The sequence below is a fragment of the Podarcis liolepis genome, assembly GCF_965112155.1.
Source record: "Podarcis liolepis genome assembly, contig: SUPER_9_unloc_1, whole genome shotgun sequence".
Classification (NCBI taxonomy): Eukaryota; Metazoa; Chordata; class Lepidosauria; order Squamata; family Lacertidae; genus Podarcis; species Podarcis liolepis.
Window position 1 is genome coordinate 1,183,105 of NW_028148963.1, and position 21,907 is coordinate 1,205,011.

The 21,907-nt window shown below is 42.2% G+C and overlaps 2 protein-coding genes across 8 annotated transcripts in view; one reads left to right on the plus strand and one right to left on the minus strand.

The window, feature by feature from the left end:
- The window catches only part of LCORL (ligand dependent nuclear receptor corepressor like), a 60,579-nt gene extending 52,842 nt beyond the window's left edge, over nucleotides 1-7,737 (plus strand). For all 5 annotated transcript variants that reach the window (XM_083520505.1, XM_083520514.1, XM_083520507.1 and 2 more), the window contains one exon: nucleotides 938-7,737. In XM_083520505.1, the coding sequence (XP_083376631.1) occupies nucleotides 938-1,047 (110 nt within the window). In that variant the 3' untranslated portion in view covers nucleotides 1,048-7,737. The remainder of the gene's footprint in view (nucleotides 1-937) is intronic.
- Nucleotides 7,738-8,492: 755 nt separating this feature from the next.
- LOC310686772 (condensin complex subunit 3-like) overlaps nucleotides 8,493-21,907 on the minus strand; it is a 40,302-nt gene continuing 26,887 nt past the window's right edge. The window contains exons 14-23 of one of the 3 annotated variants that reach the window (XM_083520520.1): nucleotides 21,015-21,134; nucleotides 19,823-19,955; nucleotides 19,677-19,777; nucleotides 18,272-18,453; nucleotides 17,214-17,388; nucleotides 15,417-15,578; nucleotides 14,665-14,860; nucleotides 12,461-12,547; nucleotides 10,414-10,486; nucleotides 8,493-9,060 (exon numbers count right to left, since the gene is read on the minus strand). In XM_083520520.1, the coding sequence (XP_083376646.1) occupies nucleotides 8,955-9,060; nucleotides 10,414-10,486; nucleotides 12,461-12,547; nucleotides 14,665-14,860; nucleotides 15,417-15,578; nucleotides 17,214-17,388; nucleotides 18,272-18,453; nucleotides 19,677-19,777; nucleotides 19,823-19,955; nucleotides 21,015-21,134 (1,335 nt within the window). In that variant the 3' untranslated portion in view covers nucleotides 8,493-8,954. Of the gene's footprint in view, nucleotides 9,061-10,413; nucleotides 10,487-12,460; nucleotides 12,548-14,664; nucleotides 14,861-15,416; nucleotides 15,579-17,213; nucleotides 17,389-18,271; nucleotides 18,454-19,676; nucleotides 19,956-21,014; nucleotides 21,135-21,907 lie in introns of all 3 variants that reach the window. The other 2 variants (XM_083520519.1, XM_083520518.1) reach the window with 2 other exon arrangements.

The following is a 21,907-nucleotide window of genomic DNA, read 5'->3' on the forward strand; positions in this document are numbered from 1 at the left end:
AAGCAGCCGCAAAAAGCCTCTGGCTTGCAAGAAGGCCCTCCTTGGAACCTAAAGGGGACAACCAACCTCTTTGGGCTCCGGGGAAGGTCTCATTGGGAGGAGGTGCAACAGGGCTTTGCTGAGGCTCTTCAGCCTTCTGGCTAACAGCTGACACATGGGAAAGTGGCTACTGTTAGCTGGAAAGCCCCACTGCACCTCCAACTCGGAAGGAGTCCTCTTTGGGCCCTAGGAAGGGTCGTCTCGTGAGCCAGAGGTTTGTTGAGGCTGCTCGGATCAGCTGCTCTCCAGATCACACTTTGTTGTGTGTGAGCTGTGCAAACCCCCATGTGTCTCCAGCTCCTACAAGCCGGAGGCACAACGGGGAGCCTTGACCAGCTCGGCTGAGGTGCAGGGAAGCTTTCAACAAGTATCCGGCTTGCGAGGAGGGAGCAATCTCCAGGGGTGCTCCCCATTTCGCTGATGCACACAGGGGTTCAGAACATAACCCCTGTGTAAGTGGCTATCTCAAAACAGAGATATTCATTAGATGATGTAAATACCTTAAATTGATAATTTAGGTAATAATATAATTGAGGCAATAATATAAAGGCTTACAACACTATGTAGGTGGCTCCCTTGCAAATCACTGACAGACAAATCCTGAATTTGTAAGCTTTGGACAAAGGCCGGGCCTTACATCCCATTGACTTCAATGGAAAAGATTGAAGAGCATGCATGCTTAACTTTTCCATTGAAATTACTAAGGCCGAATTATTTAATTTAGCTGAACTATAAAGAAAAACAACATTTGACAAAAATTGCAAAGAATATATTTGTACTGATTAAATGGGTTTTTGTACCATCAGAACCTTCTGCTAAATCTGTGAATATTCTGAACGCACACACCATTCATACGAAAATGTGTGAAGTCCGGGTCTTAATTTTCTCTTTTTTATAGGACCTCTTAAACCTGTTGGACTGCCTTTGCTGGGAGGATTTGCAAGCAGAGCTGTTGAATACTCCATGATCCCATTTCAGTTGCCTCTTCATGGAAGCTCCCAAGTCTAACAGCAAAACCCATGAATCATCAAGATGAGTCCGTCTGTCTTGTAGTCCCTGATAAGCATGCAATACTGTGAATGATTGTAAAAACTGAGCAAGCCATTGCTGTAATAACTAAGCAAAACTGCTTTAAAGAGCTAGACACTACCTTTCTGGGGGCTGTTTGGGTTGCTGCCTGGGGTAAGAGCTTCTTCTGATGGTCAGGCATAGTCTTCACAGAAAGTGGCCTGGGGGACTGTGCCTATTCGTAAGCTTCTTATGACTGACTTCTGAACATGCATGCCAAAATCTCTTTAAAATGGTTAGCCATTCGGTCGTGGTACCCAGAAGTTGCATGCTGGGCAAACTGGCTTCCTAAAATTCCAACACCCCCCCCCCAATGCAGAGTAAAATTGCATTGCTGTGTTTTTATGTGACATTTTGTGCGTATCTTAAGATCTATGTGCGTGGTGTTTTTTTTTTCAAAAGAACTTTGGAAGCAACCCTGCCGAAAATAGCAGCTTCAGAAACCTCTCTCTGACGAAGTTGAGATTGCTGTAATGAGCCCTATTTTTATGTATATTTTTTCTTGGTGTTAAACTTAGCTTTTTTTTTATCTGCAGAGCTTCCTTAAAACTGTCCCTTTGGCAGACAACTTGGTTGACAAGTTGTTTGGTTGGTAAGGGATCTTTACTGGATACTTGGACTTCTGCACTGTTACCTCACCTGAGACAGACTAGCGGGAATGTAACTGTGGAAGCTATGGACTTTAACTAGATGTCATGTGGAGGACTGGGGTTAACATTGTTGTGTCCTTATTTACCTTAGGGTCGAAAAGGTTTCCCCCAATCTCTGACCCAATCCAGCTCATTAAGCTGGACTCAGGTGAGCATCAAAATAGGTGCACACCTGCATTGGCCTTGCTAGTAGACGCTTGCTTCTCTGCACAGATTCCCCCAGTCCAGGACTACATACTGAGTGCAGAGGGAACTGGGAGTGACTTGAAACAGTTTTGTTCTCGATCAGGACTGATGCTACCCCACGGTGATGACGTTTGTGTAGCTTGAAATGTGTAGGGTCCCTAGATATTATTCCAGTAAGAAATCTACCTCTGCACCGAGCTGTCAATTATTTTCATGTACTTTTGATGGATTTCAAAAGTCTCCAGGTTCATAGCTTGGGGGGGGGCAAGTTCTGTAGATTCAGTGGGGGGAAAAGATATACTTCCATGGAGGCTAAAATATTTCCCTCTCTCGCCCCTCCCCAGAGCTAGACCTGCCAGGCTTTCATCAAGCAGAACAGACAATCATGTATAGCTTGGTTCATATTGTAGTCTGCAGCTCTGCTCTTTCTTCCCAGTCTGAGGTATCTGCATGGAAGCACCAAGAAACAGTGTAGCAAGGAGTTTGTGCACATGTATATTATTTGGATGGTGTTTCTTTAGTACTTGAGCATCGCAGTTTATGGTTTAGCTTTGCTTGATAAGTTCAGATTTTTCGGGGGGGAGAGGGGACGTTCAATCCAACATTGTATAATCGCAGTAGGCATTTCTTTTTTAAAAAAATAATAATAATCATGTGTTTCAGCTACTCATCTTGCAGATTATATTTTAAATAAATGTATAAAAATGCCAGAACATTTTAACATTTTGTAATGATTCAACCTGAGTAGAATTAGGATTGTTAGATTTGGCAAGAGTAACTATAGGGTTAATCCATCACAGGCTGCTTTTTACAGTATCTGTTTCCGCAGAGTTACGTAAACCTTTGCACTAGAAGGTATAGTTATGCCATCTATAGTGAAAAGGGCACTTATATACCTTTTGTCAGTCCCATTGTGTCTTTGCCCTGGTATTTCTGCTCAGACGGCCCAAGTTATAAATCTTCAAGTACAGTTATGTTCACCAATTACATTATTTCCCTCACCAGCCCAATGGGGAGAAGGAAATTCTTTTTCCCCAGCAGAGGTTGATGGAGGGATTCCATGAGCAGAGTATGCACAGATCCCTGAATGTGCATGGCTGATAGATATAGGGGACATCATTCCCCCAAAGCAGCCATTTGATACAGTAGAATGGTCTGCACAGTGCACATAGAAACCTGTCCACAAATTATCCTGTTCAGGACTATGCCATCTTTTTTAGAAGTCAGGTACTGCCTAAGATAGAGGTTAAATCTAGTTCATATTTACAGACCAGGATGCGCATGCTTATATATAGGCTCTAGAAGTATGCATTGGGTGGAATGCAGTTACCGTATTTTTTGCTCTATAAGACTCACTTTTTCCCTCCTAAAAAGTAAGGGGAAATGTGTGTGCGTCTTATGGAGCGAATGCAGGCTGCGCAGCTATCCCAGAAGCCAGAACAGCAAGAGGGATTGCTGCTTTCACTGCCCAGCGATCCCTTTTGCTGTTCTGGCTTCTGAGATTCAGAATATTTTTTTTCTTGTTTTCCTCCTCCCAAAACTAGGTGCGTCTTGTGGTCTGGTGCGTCTTATAGAGCGAAAAATACGGTACTTTACTCAGTGTAGTCCTATGGAAATGAAAGGAAGTGACTTAAGTTAGGTCACTTAATTTCACTGGATCTTCTCAAGAGTAAAATGAAGTTGGATAACACCCTGTGCATTTGGCCATGCAAGAGCTTAAAGTGGCCTACAAGGATGCATTGAAAGCACAAAGCTCAAATATAGAGTAATACATATGTTTGGAGATTAGTAATACAGCTTGCACTTATGTATTTTTGTAAATAAGCTGATTTGGCCATAAAGGATTCTTGCTTTCCATGGGATCTTTAGGTTAGGATTGTCATGAATGTTAATTAGAGCAGGATATTATGCAGTTACAAACCATGGCTTTCTGGGTCTTGGTGTTGGCAACTACGCTCTGAATTATTATTATTATTATTAATAGTAGTAGTAGGTACTACCTATCCTTCACCCTAAGGTTTCAGGGTGGGTCACAACCATTAAAACACAGTTCTTAAAATAGTTTAAAACTCTCTGCAATCACAGAAATAAGATGGATCCTAAAAATATACATATTGGGTATCAAAAGAGGTGTTTACAGCATTTGCTAGAGCGGTATGATTTAGATGTGTGGGGATGGAATTCCACAACTTAGGAGCTGCAATAGAAGATGCCCTCTCCCGGGCTGTCGCCACCCCCAAGCTTCTGAGGGTAGTGGAATAACAAAAAAGGCCCCCTCTGCTGACCTTAACACCTGAGAGGGTCTGTAGAGAAGTAAATGATATTTCAGGTATTTGGGACCTGAGTAGTTTAGGGCTTTTAAACACCTTGCACCTTGGATTGGGCCTAGAAATGAACTGGCAACCAGTGCAACTGTTTTAAATCGGGGTAGTATGAGATCTGAACTGGTAGCACTGCATTTAGACCAATTGAAGTTTCCATGTTGTCTTCAGGGACAGCCCCACATTTTGCAATAATCCAATCTGGAAGTTACCAGAGCATGGAGTACAGTGGCCAAGTCATTTCCAACCCAACAGAACCTTAACTGGTGAACCAGCCAAAACTAGAAAAAAAACACCCCACACCTAGTCCTCCTAAATCCCAAGCCTCCAGTGCCACCATTCAATTCATGAGTACCTGGTACCCCATCCAAGACTTTTGAATGTAGGCCACCGTTTTTAAAAGTTGGATTTTAATGGTTGGAATTAACTGATGGTCCCCTTTGGCCTTTTTCTCAACGGCAGACATGCACTCATTCCTGTAAGACTTGTGCAGTTATATTAGACATCTGGATGCTTCCACCAGCCCAGTTCCTATACTGTTTGATCTGAATCTGTTCTGAGCATGTACACAGTTTTAGGTGTAGCAGCTAGCATAGGACTTATATGAGTTAAAATCTCAGTGATGTCACTGGCTTACTTACGAGTAGTCTTGTTCATAACCTGTCGCACCAGTGGTGTATAGCTAGTGACCCATCCTGTAGATTCACGACACAGCAGCCTATACTATAGTTGTCCCCAAATGCAACTCTTGACATTTCTCCATAAAAAAGAAACAGCCACTCATTTATAGGAGAAAATAATATGTAGTGTAACTATACCTTTCAACATATGTGCAACTTAACATACTAAGTAAAATAGATCTTGCTGCTGAATTGCACAGAAAAGCCAGGCTCTTTATAAGGGAATGTCATGGCCTGGAATCAGTGTTCAATGGCTAGGGGCATTCCTTCATTCTTCTTTTTGAGCTAAAATTATGCAACTGGTAGTAAGTTCATCTGAAAGGTGCTAAACCTGGGCACTTCATCCAGTTACCTAACAAAATATTTCTGTATTTTGTGTGGGTTTTAGTGAAACATTGAAAATGTTTGCTGGCAGATGTACAGGTGTGTTTAAAAATACTGTTGAGTATAGCATCTGGAGCCTGTACAAACAGCTTAGTTCCAGTTGAGTTTCAGTTACCCAAGTCTATTGGAAATATAGTAAGTGTGCAGAGGTACCAAAGTCCTTCCCACATACCCTTTGAAATATTTGCAGAAATCACTTTCAAGCACTGCACTCTCAGACCATCAATCCATGCTACTTAGATTAGCTGCAAAGAAGTCTAATAGTTGCCTGCCTCTTCCATCTACTACTGCCACCAGAGAATAAACATGATATAGAAAGTATAATAATTTGAAGTGTACAGGACGGGCTCTACATTAAAAGCAAGAAAATACCCTAATGTATAATTGCAAAACAAAAATGGGGTTGGAACTCATTAACTGTAAGTGTAAGCCAGGGGTCTGCAACCTTTAAGACAAAAAGAGCCACTTGGACCCGTTTCCGAAGAAAAAAAACCTGGGAGCCGCAAAACCATTGCGACATTTAAAACAAATATAACACTGCATATATTGTTTCTTACCTTAATGTCCGATCTGACAGCGGGCGGGAAGGTGACGTCGGGACGGTGCGTGACTAACGCACGCACCGCCCCCATGCGACGTCACAGCCAGTACAGCGCCCACCACAGTGGGGAGTGCCGGGGCGCACAATTTGCCTCCTCCCCTCGCTAGTATCCGCCCCGGAGCCGCGGCAAGGTGTAAAAGAGCCACATGTGGCTCCGGAGCCACGGGTTGCAGACCCCTGGTGTAAGCAATCCCTCAAATCCTATACGAAAGGGTTCCCCAACCCTCAGAAGCTTTTGTTTTTTTGTGGGGGTGGAGAAGAGAAGTTCTGCAAAAGTCATTCTGCTTGTGGCTCTCAGGATCCAACCAAATGTATTCCAGAATTGTCCTCATCTCCCCGATTACTGGGAGAGGGTTATGCAAGAGCATACATACATCTGTGCCTTACTACAAGCCAGAGAGCCATGTGTTGTGCAATTTGCAGCAGACTTGAGAAAGTTGTAGCTTTTCCTAAACAGAGATTCACACCCATGACTGCACTAGACGTCTGCACTAGAAGGCAGAATAGACATGTATTGCAGTTCCAATACATGCACTGAGAAGCCCAAACAATTTTACCATTGTTAAGTTATTTTATATACATGTCTCTAGGTGTACTGAGTAGTAGAATAAGTCCGTAGCTTGTAGAGTATTCCAGCGCTGGAAGCAGACAGTTTCTGCCTCTGCAAAGCCCAAGAGGTTTCAACGTTTTCCATTTTTAGAAGCGTTAATTAAAACTTTGCTCGAAACCACTACACCCTCGTGACGTTTTCCAGATAGAGAAGTAGGACACTGCTAATCACTTTGGAGACTCCTGTTCCTGATTGGGAAATCCAATTTCATAGTAGTTGTCAGATGGGATCTGTGTATGCTCAAATAGCTCAATCCAATAGGACAGGGCAGCACTTGGAAAGCCAATGAAACCTGATATTCTGGACAGTGCAATAAAATTCAGGTTGCTGCATCTACTTTAGATGATAGTTTCAATTTTTAATCTAAATTTAATTCCTGTCCTCCCTCTAGCCAGTTTCTACATATGAAAAAAAACAGAAAACTGGAACATATTTGACACAAGATAAGTACCCAACCTGTGAAAATAATGATGTGCCTTAAATCTACCCATGGAGTAGAAGCTAAGTTTCACAACAGCATCTCTGGTCAGCTGTATAGTTTTTAACCAAAAGCTCAAAGATGAAGAGAACAAGGAGTTTGCAGCTCTTCTTGCACTATTGTTTTGTACATTGTGTGCAATTGTTTTTTTCTGCCGAATAAGCATTTTTGATCATGAGATGACATGCTGGGGTTGTGGCTTCATAGTAAACCATGAATATTGTTAGTTGGCTGTGACTCTTTGCATGTAAATACGAAACAACTTCAGTATAGGTCATAAGAATGAGAGACTGTCTTTTTTACAGTATGCTGTATTTCTTTCTATTCTTTTGCCGCTAATGATATATTCTCTGGTTTTATTTCGTGCACAGATGTTAATATATTTATGTAACGTGATGTGTAAAAGTTATTCATACATTCAGTAGATAGTTTACCTTGGTGCAAAGCTGTATAAAAATGCAAAGGGTTTTAAAAATCTTACAGATTATAATTATTAAAATGTATGGTATGCTTTCTAAATCATAATTTTCACCTATTTCATCTATGAAATGTATGTCATTTTTTTAAAAAATAATAATCTGAAGGGCCATTGATTGTAGAGAAAACAGACTCAGTCATTTCCTAAGCCTTCATTTTATCAACATTTTGCTAAGTGTTTGGTGATGGGGGTGAAAACTTGTAGAAATTACATCAAACTAAGATTAAAATGGTTATAAACTACATTCTGGATTTTCTGTCTTAAAATGGTTACATTGTCTATAGTTTGTTTTAAAAATAGATTACTTGATACTTCTAGCACACACACAGAAGGCAGTCCTGGCACCATGTTTTCAAATATGGAGCATGTTATATCCTACAGCCAGTTTAAACAATCAATCAATATAATAAATCAACCATTCAATATTCACTCTACAACCAAGATTTCAAAGAAACCCACCTCTTTTCCAAAATACTGCTAATAAATTACAGCCGCATTTTATGCCTTTACACAGCTTTAAGTATCATGAGCACTAACTTTTTTTCCACCGAAACGTGACAGTTAGTGGATGAGAATTCTAGCACACAAGGTGTACGTACCCAGGACTAATGGATCAGCCATCTCTATCACTACTCCCACCACCAATGATTTCTTTTTAATAACAACAGTATGAGACACCAGAAGGCAGCCCTGTATAAAGAAGCTTTTAAAGGTTTGATGTCCTACTATGTTTTTATATATGCTGGAAGACACCAAGAGTGGCTGGGGCAACCTAAGTCAGAGGGGCGGGATAAATATAATAATAATAGCAAGGTACAGTGGGCAACTTGAACTGACCTATGTTTCAGATACATCTCAAATATAAAGGCAATAAGTCTAAAATGTTAAGGTTTCAGACTTCTAGAATTTTATGCCAGTCCGATCTACCAAAATTCTGCATATTATGTTTATAATCCCACTTTTACCACCACCTTTGAAGCCAAAATAATCTTACAGGTAAAGATGAGCAACATCCAGTAAATGTCCTTTATTTCATCTGTTAAAAGAGTAACTTCAACAGTACATTTATACATTTTGCATGGTAAAAAAAAACTGACCTATAATCCATAAATAGGTTAGCACCTGCACCATATGCAAAAAACAGGATACAGCTTGCAATTAAGCCAGATATGCAATGTAACCTCATTAGGTGGTACTATTCGCAAATCATCCACATTGTGCACTACTGTCAAATCTTTAAAAAAAAAATGCAAGTCAGAAAAAAACTCTTCCAAAATTAAAGAAGAAAGTATTTGTCTTTGCATACCCAAGTCTAACCATTTACTGCATGTGCACACACAAAAAGGATTAAGCAGAAAATGAGTTACCGAGCAGGTATGCTTTGCTTTGTTTTTTACATACAATTATTTAAAAGTGGGTTTACATCCAGCTGCACTGGTCTACTTTTCGGTCTGTTGAATTATTTGTCCAGAAGCTTGGAGAGATTCATTCTGGTTTTTTCAAGAGCTGTTGCTTTTGCTCGGCGTGATGGTCTTGCCAGTGAAACAGATTGTTGATCATCTTCACTGCAAAGTAACAGGGTTTAGGAATCATTAATCCACCATTTTAAACTAGAAGCAGCACTCATTTATTTGTGTTATTGCAAATTATTGTGTGAAATTCAGCCTTCTTTACCTCTGTTCTGGGTCATATGCACCTCTGCTTTATCTGCCCATTCCCACCCCCAGCTGGGGTGAAACTACAGAAATGGCCATATCTTGCATCACCACACAAGCAGCACTCGCCTGGGACCAGCATGAAAGTATCCCAATAAAGCCTAGGCAGGCTGGTACTGGTAGAGGCCATACAGACCCTAGACCCTAAATTGTTCCGGACTTTCTAAGTGGGTCTGATAACATGCACAAGCTCTTTTGGGAAGAAGGGCAGGTTGCAAAACAAATTAACAATATATAATATAAGCCGCAAGTGTGGATCCTGCAAGATCAGTACAGTGGTGCCCCGCAAGACGAATGCCTCGCAAGACGGAAAACTCGCTAGACGAAAGAGTTTTCCGTTTTGGAGGTGCTTTGCAAAACGAATTTCCTATGGGCTTGCTTCGCAAGACGACAATGTCTTGCGAGTTCCTGCTGGTTTTTTCCCTCCCCCCCCCCTTTTTCTAAGCCGCTAAGCCGCTTATCAGCTGATCCGATCAGCAGATGAGCCGCTAAAAGCCGCTAATAGCGCTAATCCGTCAATGGGCTTGCTTTGCAAGACGAAAAAACCGCTAGACGAAGAGAATCACAGAACGGATTCTTTTCGTCTTGCGAGGCACCACTGTACACGGTTACGTAACACCTACCGTATTTTTCACTCCATGAGACGAACTTTTTCCCTCCTAAAAAGTAAGGGGAAATGTCTGTGTGTCTTATGGAGCGAATGCACTGGATGGCAGAGGGATCCCTCGGCTGCCACTGCAGTCGCGAGCTGAGGGATGCCTCCGCAGCCGGAGCCATGGCTCCCGTCCGTCACTCGCTGAACGACAGCCGCTGACACACTCTGCGCAGCTCTCGCTTTTCTTGCTTTAGAGCAAGAGCCGTGGAGAGCGTATCACCGGCCCTTGCTTTGCTGGCTTTACAGCGAGGTCTCGCCTACATAATGGTGACCCAAAGTCCCAAATGATGGCAGCACCAAACAGCTTCCTATACATGTTTCAAAGCACTGAGGGAACTTTGTAGCCCCTGCAGGGTCCCACAGCTCACTGCCACAGGGTCAAGTCACCCAAAGCTGCAGTCCTGTTGTATATATGTAAATCAGCAAATGACTAAACAGATCAATTTAGCTGAATGTCTGCTGGTGGGGAGATGAGTGAGAATTATAAATGTTTGTCCAATTGAAACAGGAGTTGCTGCATAAACATTCCATGTTTGCACACAAATTACCTTTCACTTTCGGACTCCACAATTCTGTTATTTCCTCTTCTCAGCACAGACTTCTCTTCCGTTTTTCTCAGACCTAAAAGAACACAAATTACTTTTTTCTCCCTCAAAGACTGCCTTTAAAATTGTAGAACTAGTTTCTCTACCCATTTTCACTGCTCCACCCGCAGAGTCCCTGCAAGCACATTCACTGTACTGGCAGTTCCTGACACAAAGTCTCTTTAGCATGCCCGGCTTCTAGCAGGTTGTAAGACTACAGCTCCATCAACACTCAAAGGCTGAACAGGGTCAAAATGAAATCTTCTCTAATCTAAGGGACAGTTCTGTAAGCCAATATTAGAGGGCTTGTAAAGGCCTTAAGGACTATAAAGCCACAAATGTATCTTATCCAATATGTGTTACAGTAATAGCAAAATTATGTGAATGTCTCCGTACATTTTGAGTCACTTACAGACTCATTGTTAAAACTGTGTTTATGGAAGACAATCCTACTCGGCTACAAGTGATCACCAAAGAAGAAGACATTTTGATCATACAGCAACACAGTAACAGCAGCTTAGATGTACAGGCAGCAACAAGGAGGATCAGAATTTGAAAATAATGTAAATATATAAAAATATTAGAATGGGAGACTAAAGATGAACTCATCAAATGGGCAATGACAAAATGAGCAATAGACACTGGGCATATCATTGAAATCTTAGCTTGGGGGAAAATATGGAATAAAGCAATGAACTTTTCTCACCGTTATCAGATAAGAGAAAACATGCAAAAGATGCATTACAGGTGGTATTTGATGCCTGGCAAATTGGTCAAAATGTGTAAAAGAGGTTCCACACTCTGCTGGAAATGCTTAGAAGCAGAGGGATCATTTCTCCACCTGTGGTGGCAGTGCAAATACACCTGGAAATTTTGAGTTAAAAAAGATCTTTAAATTTACTTTCCCTAAGAAACCAGAAGCATTCCTTCTGGACATAACTGGAGATGAAGTGATAATAATAATAATAATAATAATAATAATAATAATAATAATAATAATAATAATAATTTTTTATTTGTACCCCGCCCATCTGGCTGGGTTTCCCCAGCCACTCTGGGCGGCTTCCAATAAAGATGAAAAATACACTAAAATGTCACATATTAAAAACTTCCCTGAACAGGGCTGCCTGACTATGCAGATTTAGCGAGCATAAAATATGAAATCAAAATAAAAAACAGACAATGAGTGGGAAAACTTCGGGGAATATCTACAAAGATATGGCATTAAATTTAACGTTCAAGTAGGGGTAATCTTACGATCAACAGTTGATAACAATGATATGGAAGGGGGGCGAAAGAGGATGGGTAAATTAATGGATATCCAGGTAGATAAGATGTACCTGAACTGCCATGGAAAGCTGGGTGGTGAAGTCTATGTGAATTATTGTACAAGGATGAAAATATGATCTGTAAATATAAAACTGGAAAAAGCCCATAAACAAACAAATAAAATATTTCTGCCCACAGCAGCAAAATAAAATGATGATGATGATAAATGTACAGGCAGCAACTGTTTTAGGCGAGTCCGATATGCGCGTGACCACACAAATGTGCTGAACCCGGAAATGACCTCAAAACGTCACAAAAAGGGGCACGGCGGAACAGGGTGAGATAGGCTTACACTTGTAAGACCTGTGTAAATTGCTTGCTGCCTGTATAATTAAAAGAGACAATAGGAATGATTGTATACTCATGAGGGTGTGGTAGAGGGTTGATGGAGGACCCTGTGAGAGAGACAAGGAAATGTTGATCTCCAGGGTAAGAGGCAGGTAGGAGAAAGGAAAGATCCCAGGTGAGAGCTGGGAGGAGCCACTGTCCTCTGTGGGTTATATGAGCCAATAATTACTTTTAAGAGAGAACTTTATATTTTACTTATTCGGTTTGTATCTTCTGTAGTTCTACTTTTACTGTATTATGGGGAAATCTTAAGTAAAAAAAATATTTTAAAAAATGTTTCTAAGCCCTCACAAAACAAATACTATTCATATATTTACAGGAGAATATTAAATACCTTTTGTGGTTTTCTTTCTTGAAGATCTTGACACTGCAGTTGTGCTTTCTCTCTCTTCAGTTATTTGAGTGGTTTCTTTATTTTCTACTTAACACAAAGAACATCAAAATCGGAAATTAGTATCCAAGCATCCCTAAACGCATTTCTGAGATTTGAAGTCCTTTTCACACAAAAAAATGTTTAGGATCACAGGCCCTAAATTTAGGGGGCAAAAATCCAATTGAAAGTTTTACTGCACATGTCCCCCCTAAAATGGCACGGTGCCCTCTGGGGGAGCCCTGAATCAGCCCCATCACTCCATGCCACCCTCGTGCTCCCAAGCGAGCTTACGAGACAGTAGCCAGTAGGTACCCCTTCCTTCCTTCATTTCTTCCTTAATTTTTATTAAAGATTTTCTCTGGTTACAAAAGTATGCACTTTGTCTCTCTTTCAGGTTGTAACATCTTTTATACAGATCAGTTACATTTGATGTGAAACATTAGTGTTGTATACAATACAGTGGTACCTCGGGATGCGAACGGGATCCGTTCCGGAGCCCCGTTCGCATCCAGAAGCAAAAGTAACTAGCGATGGCACATCTGCACACGCACACGTCGCTTTTCGCCGCTTCTGCGCATGACGTCCTTTTGAGCGCATGCTCGAACACGCTCAACATGAAGCATATTCAACCTGAGCTATGAGTGTATAAGGTTGGGGGAGAAGAGAGGGGGAAAGGGGTGGGTGTGATGGTAAAACTTAACATTCTTTTAGTTTGCCAGTGTCACCTGGATAGGTTCTTTTTCCATTCATTTATTATTTTTCCTTGGCAGTGAGAAAGGCTCAGGGGCAAGGGCACAGTTGGTTGTCTTTTTCACAGTAGTGATGTATGGAAGTGAGAGCTGGACCATAAAGAAGGCTGATCGCCGAAGAATTGATGCTTTTGAATTCTGGTGCTGGAGGAGACTCTTGAGAGTCCCATGGACTGCAAGAAGATCAAATCTCTCCATTCTGAAGGAAATCAGCCCTGAGTGCTCACTGGAAGGACAGATCCTGAAGCCGAGGCTCCAATACTTTGGCCACCTCATGAGAAGAGAAGACTCCCTGGAAAAGACCCTGATGTTGGGAAAGATGGAGGGCGCAAGGAGAAGGGGACGACAGAGGACGAGATGGTCGGACAGTGTTCTCGAAGCTACCAGCATGAGTTTGACCAAACTGCGGGAGGCAGTGGAAGACAGGAGTGCCTGGCATGCGCTGGTCCATGGGGTCACAAAGAGTCGGACACGACTGAACAACAACAACATTTGACTGCAGCGAGAGTTCTTTGCGTATGTGCTGGAAGAGAGAGAGCTTGTTGGGTCAAGTTAGCCATATCAATCCGTATGCTTTCGAGAGCAGCTGCCTTGCAAAGCAAAGTCAAGGCTGGCGACTTCCAGGAAGATGGCAGGCACCTGCAGCCTCAACCAGAATTTTGCTGCACATCGCCATGTAAAAATGTGGAGGGGGGGTGGATGTTGGCACTGTTGAGGTTCAAATCCTCACTCATTTGTGATGCTCAATGAGGTAACCTTGGAACAATCATCATCTCTGAAGCCAAGCTATCCAACAAGGGGAGAGAAGAACCATGTAGTCATACCTCATGTTATGTCCGCTTCGTGTTGCATCCTGCGGCAACCCGGAAGTACCGGAACAGGTTACTTCCGGGTTTCGCCGCTCATGCATGTGCAGAAGTGCTAAATCGCATCGCGCATGTGCGCAGATGCGGCCCTTTGGCTCGCGTCAGTTCCGTGTTACGGGTGGGGCTCCGGAACAGATCCTGTCGGTAACACGAGGTTCCACTGTATTCCGCCTTGCGTTCATTGACGGAAAGGCAAGATATAAATATAGCAAAATACAAAAATATTTAAAGGATGTACAGATAATAAATGCCTCCCCACTCATTTCAGTGGCTCTTGTGCAGAAAAACCTTATTGGACGCTCTCCTTGATGCAGAGGCAATACAGAATCAGGCATAAAGTTGAACAGTTTTCTCACAGGTTAACTTGATTTATATTGCAATCTTGCATATGTCTACTTAGAAATATGCCTCAATGATTTATTTCCACATAAGTGGGTACAGGGTTGCAGCATTAGACAGCAGACACTCTTTACATTAGACAGCTATTCTAGAGAGAAGAATTAAAAAACAACAACCAGAGGTCTTTTTTAGTTTATTGTTTTTACATTACCTTCTCCATTCTGGTCAGCGGAATTAGATATTCTGTCATTATAGTGGTGTTTGTCGGGGCTAGCAGTGTCTTGAGTTACTTGAGAAAGGTCCGTTTCCTGTACCTCTTCAGAGATGCCTCCATTAATTCTGTTTTCCCCGTTTATGTTGCTCTTCACTTTTTCTATCATTCGTAAACACATTTTATCGTTCAATTTCTACAGTGAAGGATAATGGTGAATATTAATACAACCTTAAATGGTGGGAATTAATTATAAAGTAATTGTGCAATGGGCATATATCAACATAACAACACATGCATCTTTTTCTCCATCTTAGATGTGAAGCAGTTTAAATTAACTTCAGCTTTAACTTCACACAAAGAAGCCCAAGTTAATAACTGCCAATAATCAAACAGCAACATGAGAGATATAGGAATGTGCTGGAAAACATTTATACCAAGGTTTAAAGTCACTCATTTTAATTCTATGGGTTTTTTTAGAATCGGCAGAATAAAAGCAAATAAAGGCTTATCATCAACAATACGTGTTTTCCAAAATGAAGTTCTCCAGGGTCATTTATTAATTACTTGACTCAGAGGCAACTTGCACCATAAAAACCAAAGTTATCTCACATGGTCAGGAAGTTCTTGTTTTAAAGGATCTCTCCTATTCAGTTAAGTTCTACTTATGGCAAATGAAGCTAAGGGGCTACCATTTAAGCACTATTCCACACACACACACTCCAAATTTAATTTAAAAAGTGATTACCTACCCCAAGGATCTCATCTAATAAAACCAGCAGGTCTTTTGTGAAGTCTTTATTAAGTTCTAAGGAACTCAGAGCTTTTACATAGATACGGACATCAGGCGCACTTGGATCCATCAAGATTTCATGGCATATTTTCACTGCCAAATTATCATGAACTGTCAACCCCTGGAAAAGGTAATAGTACGTCATAATATCTGACTGCATATTGTTTAAGAATTTCCTTTTTAAAATAATTTTTGAGTTTTTGAAAAACTTGTATACGTATAAAACAAAACGATTTCCAACATTAAAACAGAGTTCTTTCGAACCCTCAGACCTCCTCCCCTTCCTCCATGCATTCCATCTTTAAGATTAAATTAACTGCCTCTTTTACCCTTATCTATTTATTATATAGGGGACACAGGTGGCGCTGTGGGTTAAACCACAGAGCCTAGGGCTTGCCGATCGGAAGGTCGGCAGTTCAAATCCCCGCGACAGGGTGAGCTCCTGTTGCTCGGTCCCTGCTCTTGCCAACCTAGCCGTTTGAAAGCACGTCAAAGTGCAAGTAGATAAATAGGTACCGCTCCGGTGGGAAGGTAAACGGCGTTTCTGTGCGCTGCTCTGGTTCGCCAGAAGCGGCTTAGTCATGCTGGCCACATGACCCGGAAGCTGTAAGCCGGCTCTCTCGGCCAATAAAGCGAGATGAGCGCCGCAACCCCAGAGCTGTCCGCGACTGAACCTAATGGTCAGTTTACCTTTCCCTTTACCTATTTATTATATAACCATAATGACCAAAAAATAAATTTAAAAAATCCACATTACAAGTGTCTTTATGGTTTAAGAATTTTCTGCAGTTACCGTATTGGCCCGAATATAAGCCACACCTTTAAAATTCAAGGAGGGGAAAAGAAAAAAAAGTCTGGTGGCCTTCCCCCCTTCTTTTCGGCAGCTTGGGGGAGGCTTGGCACAGGGTAACAGGCAGGTTCCAGCAAGCAGCAATGTTGCTCCCGCTACCTGGGGCAGGGTCCTGCAGCCTTTTATCTCTGACGGGCTAACGGCCGGTCCTGATCCCCCGGTGACTCACTTCCCTGTCTCACCTGAAGGCGAGCACTCCTCCTGCGTGTACTCAGGGCTCTCCTTCTCTCAGACCTCAGTCTCCGCAGCTCGGGAGACGTCGGTGGGTTACTAGACCCAGAGGCCGCCTCAGCCCCCCCCTGACCTAATTGGTAGTGGAGCAGCTGTAAGTGATGGCCCAGCTGAAGGCAACAAGGTAATCCCCGCATCTGGAGCCAGGGCAGACTCAGGCCCCTGACTTGGCCCAGCTGGTGCTTGTTGCAGGGGAACCTGTGCAGACTGGGGCTATTCAGAATTGGGCCCCAGACTAGGTTCAGATGCCGCCTGGGGCAAAGGATCCGGTGCAGACTGAGACTCCTCTGGCTCCGAGTCAGAGTCCCAGGCCATCACAGGTACCCGTCCTGTCCGCAGCTCCCAAGCCACCGAAAAGACGGGGGAAGGTAGCCAGCAAAGCGACATGGCTCCTTCTCCCCAAAGCAGCACAACCTTACAAAAATTGGCCTTGCCTTCCAAGGCCGGAATGGAGAGCACCCCCTCCCCAGATGCCACCACAAGGGCCGTCGGGGGTGTGGGACAACGGCGCCCCTCCCAACTGCGGCTCCCAAGCTGCCGAAAAGGGGGAAGGCTGATGGGGAAAGAATCAAATATTGAAAATTCCTGTGCCACAATCATCTTGTAGCATTTACCAGGTATCAGGAGGCACTGCTCAACCTCAGCTTCAGCAAAATAGGATAGGACTCTGCATACCTGGTAGTTCCGTGAATTCTTAGCGCTGTGATCCAGCCCACTTGGTCTTGTCAGGTCCACAAACAACTCAGAAACATTTGCTGCATCAACTTCAGACAATGGTGAAGATGCAGGAGCGTTAAACAATATTTTTAAAGTTGGAAGAAAAGCTTCTCCGAAGCATTCCTGATTTGTCCTGGATTTTTAAAATGGAGATGTTAATATAATGCATTACAAGAAACATTCCAGAAAGTATGTCCAGATCTTGTAATACACATTCAAGGGAACTTGTTTCATTGTCTTGTAATTTCTAGGCTTTAATGGAGGACAAAGTCATCTATGCCTCCCCCATGCACATTCCCAATACAGTGGTACCTCGGGTTAAGTTCTTAATTCGTTCTGGAGGTCTGTTCTTAACCTGAAACTCTTCTTAACTTGAAGCACCACTTTAGCTAATGGGGCCTCCTGCTGCTGCCACGCCGCCAGAGCACGATTTCTGTTCTCATCCTGAAGCAAAGTTCTTAACCCAAGGTATTATTTCTGGGTTAGCGGTGTCTGTAACCTGAAGCATATGTAACCTGACGCGTATGTAACCCGAGGTACCACTGTACAGAAGAAAATATACCTTTATAGTCCTGTAAAACTGGGCTCTTTGTTATCAAAATTCTACTTCTAGAAACTGTAGGAAGCTCTTCCAAACTCAAGTGAGGAATAAATGAAATATTGGGTTCTGCCCAAGCAAATTGGATAGGGAGGTACAGTTAAAAATGTAGAGTGGCCTTGCCCAGCACACTAAACCAAGATAAGCTACTCACGGCAGCTAGGCATCTGGAGGACAAGGTTAGAAAGAATGAGATGAGACTGCAATCCTATGCACACTTACCTGGGAATAAATCCCACTAAACTCAGTGGGCCTTACTTAGGAATAGGCATGTATAGGAGTGCACTACACTGTCAGGCAACTTTTCTCATAAAAGCATGAAAACAAACTTTTTTCCTCCTGTTGTCCAATTATGTTAAATTGAAACTGGTTAAAATGTAGAAAAAGGAGGGGGAAAGTGGAGTGGCGAGAGTCGTACCTATTTGAGTAAGCAAATAAAGGGAAGAAAACGCCTAGGGAATGTCGGAGACAGGTATCTTCTTCAGTCACCGGATTATACCACAACAAAACAAGTCGAGAAAGCAGCTTAGCACTAATCAGTCGCCCAGAGAACATGAGTTTGGCTAGGCCCTCAGCAGATACGGTCCTGAGTTCTGAAATCTAGAAAAAGGTTTTACTTAGGGTTGCATTTGTTCATTTAGCCTAGAAAGGAAAAAGAGCGAGCTATTTGGGTTTCGTTCAGTAAGATTAATACAACAGCACTTGACAGCCCTCAATCATCTGTGGTCTGGGATCACTCATACAGTAGATATATCAGCTCTATAAAAAGCAACAGTGTAAAGAAGAAACCATAAATTGTGACACCCTAGCACATCTTCAAAAGTAAAACGTCTCACACGTATTACACAGCCTCTAAAACAGAGTTTAAAGGGGATGGAGGCAATTGCACTGGGTGACCCTTTGTAATGTTTTTTCTCTCTCCAGAGATGGTGAACACCCAACATGGTGGGTTATGCTGCCCTCCTGTGGCTAAAGATGGGGAAAGCAGACTGGTATTTGTCCATCGGACAGGTATTGCTCAGAGGTGTTGAAGAGACAGCATAGATAGGAGAAAAAATAGAAAGGCAGCCAACTGGGTGGACCTATGTGTTTGCTGCAATGCCCTTTTTACTAAGTTTCTGTAGTTTGGTTGATTGTTTTACTGCTTTTCAGGCACTAATTTCCTTACACGAGTGTAGTCTGATCCATTCAAATGACTGAGGTGATGGAGGCATGGCCAATGGACAAAGGCCAGTCTGCATTTCCTGCCTTCAGCCACAAGATGGCAGCATAACGCACCATACCATGTGTTCAACACCTCCAAGACAACACCTGTCAGACAAGAACCAATTGTTCTTTCTCACTACCTCGGAAAGGGCTGCCCCACTGCAAACTACATTATCTTCCCCAGAGAAGGTCCATTATCATTTATTCTAACTTTCTTCATCTCCACTGACCTAAATTAGTTCACAGAGAAAATATATAAAATCAATTTTTTCCCCTAATGCTAATTCCAAACTATGAGGTCTTTCCACCTTTTATCTTGGAAGCAAAAGTCTTTAACGTACTAATGTTATCTAGGACTGTGAGCTCCTCCTGCTGCCTGTCCTGGACCCAAGAAATAAGGAAAAGTAGTGAATCTATGTAAACAAACATGTAGCAGCAACAAAAATGTCTTTTCTAAGTCAGTTTTACATACTTAGCTCTGTTGAAATAATAAGCTGCAAGAATATAAACATACCAGTTGTTGCTTTCATATTTAATAGCCAACATACTTCTATCCTTTTGTTAAAAAAATACAATAAAACCCCATGTATTAATATTAGCTGATTTCATGACCTTACCTCACTGTCTAAGAACCCAGAAAGAAGCTGAAGGAGATTGTGGGTAGTTGCAGTTTCTTCTTCAGTTTCCTTAGTCACCTCATTTTCATTCTCTTCATTTCCATTCTTTTCATTTTCATTCTCTTCATTTCCATTCTTTTCATTTTCATTCTCTTCATTTTCACTTTGGGCACATTTTCCCTTTTTTGCTTTGAAAGGTTCCATCCCAAACATCATCAGTTGGTCAAAGACAGCCTTTAAAGCACTTAGTTTTACCTTTATTTCATCAATTTGCAAGACCTGGCATTAGAAAGATGAACAGGATATCTGAATTCATAAATGTGACCAATTTAATCCCCTTGCCTTCAGTGTCAGTTTTGCACACTATTGTCTCTTAATCCCCCCTCCCTGAAAATGCTAATAAAGGCAAAGGTAAAGGGGCCCCTGACCATTAGGTCCAGTCGTGACCGACTCTGGGGTTGCGGTGCTCATCTTGCTTTATTGGCCGAGGAAGCCGGATTACAGCTTCCGGGTCATGTGGCCAGCATGACTAAGCCGCTTCTGGCGAACCAGAGCAGTGCATGGAAACGCTGTTTACCTTCCCGCCGCAGCGGTACCTATTTATCTACTTGCACTTTTTACGTGCTTTCGAACTGCTAGGTTGGCAGGAGCAGGGACCGAGCAACGGGCGCTCACCCTGTCGCGGGGATTCGAACCGTCAACCTTATGATCGGCAAGTCCTAGGCTCTGTGGTTTAACCCACAGCGCCACCCGCATCCCGAAAATGCTAATAACCCCAAGTTATAAAAAGATTAAAAAGCAATATGAAAAGCTCTACATTCTCAGGTAATAATGAACGGTTGGGGGTTTGTTGTTTTTCACTTGGTTAATAGCTGTACACAACTCCCAAATTTGGAGATACTGCAAGCTCATCTCTAATTTGTTTTTGCGGTCCTTCAACATGAAGTGGTGCCAAGGTTGGAGATCCATTCTTAACTCCACTGATATGTGGAAAACTACAGCTCTGCAGCTCTCTTTCTCACTAGGGTATAAAAGTAACAACCAATCACCTCTTAATCATCCAATTGGAAGGAAAGATTTCAATATGCAAGAGAACTTGCCTCATCATGACACAGTAAGAGGCTCGTACTGAGCCAAAAAAGCAAGTCCAAGTTTACTAATATGGGGGTCAATTGTTGATATGCCAGGTTCATCAATTAGCAAATCGCTTCCCATTGCACCTTTCCATGGAAAGATATGCAAGTTAAACGAGTCTTTACACCCCACCACTTTTCAAAGCAATAAAGTTTCTTAATTTAAACGAGATAATGTAGAAAGGGCACAATGTAGAATATTTACCTGCAACAACAATGCAAGGTGCTGGCTTGCAAATTCTTCGCTCTGCAAACCACAGCCACCCAAACATAAAACTGCCAAATTTCTTACAGCTGGATGGATATTAGTAACTCCTGGAATTATCTAAACAAACAGTAATGCACATTTCATGTAAAGCTTGACATAATCTTCCAGTCAGTCATTAAATTGCTTATCTGGGGCGAGTAAGAATCTCCTTCAGACAACTAAACAGGAAAATGAAAGGTGATACTCGTTTACACCTGACTTCCACCCTTTCAGAACTTATCATAGGAATATTCAAACAGGCAATCTGTCTAGTTAACACCTCACTCCCACCCCGGAATAGTAATTTTTGCATTTATTTGAAAGCGCAGCAGAAAGAACAGAACTAATTCTTCATAAGTTTTACATTAGAAATGGAATCACTTTTCTTCCTCCCTGAAATTTTCACTGCTCTATCTTTTCAGTGGTTGGTAGCAGCAAGGAAAATGGGCTGTCAGGCATTCCAGGCTAAGCAGAACTGACCAACAAGCGCCTTAAGGATGGAGATTGGCTGTGTGTACCAAAGCAAATCCAACCTCCCATATCACTACTCTGAGATGATTCGAAATGTAATCTAAGTTGAAGGATAATTGGCCATAAATCTCAGCTGTAAGGATGAAAAGAAACTGTGGGCTGTGGGGGGGAAAGGGATGCAGAGGTCTTGGGAGTTCAAAAGGAGAACTGAATCATCTAGACATTTGAAAATAGCCCACTCTTCTCAGGCTGAGGGGGGGAAATGGCGAAGATCTGAGACAGTTTAATCAGTGGGACAGAGTGGATTTTAGTTCTCTTTTGAAACATTGAATCAAGGCGTTGAGAGATACAGTTCTGCCCCAAGCCATGATGGGAGACAA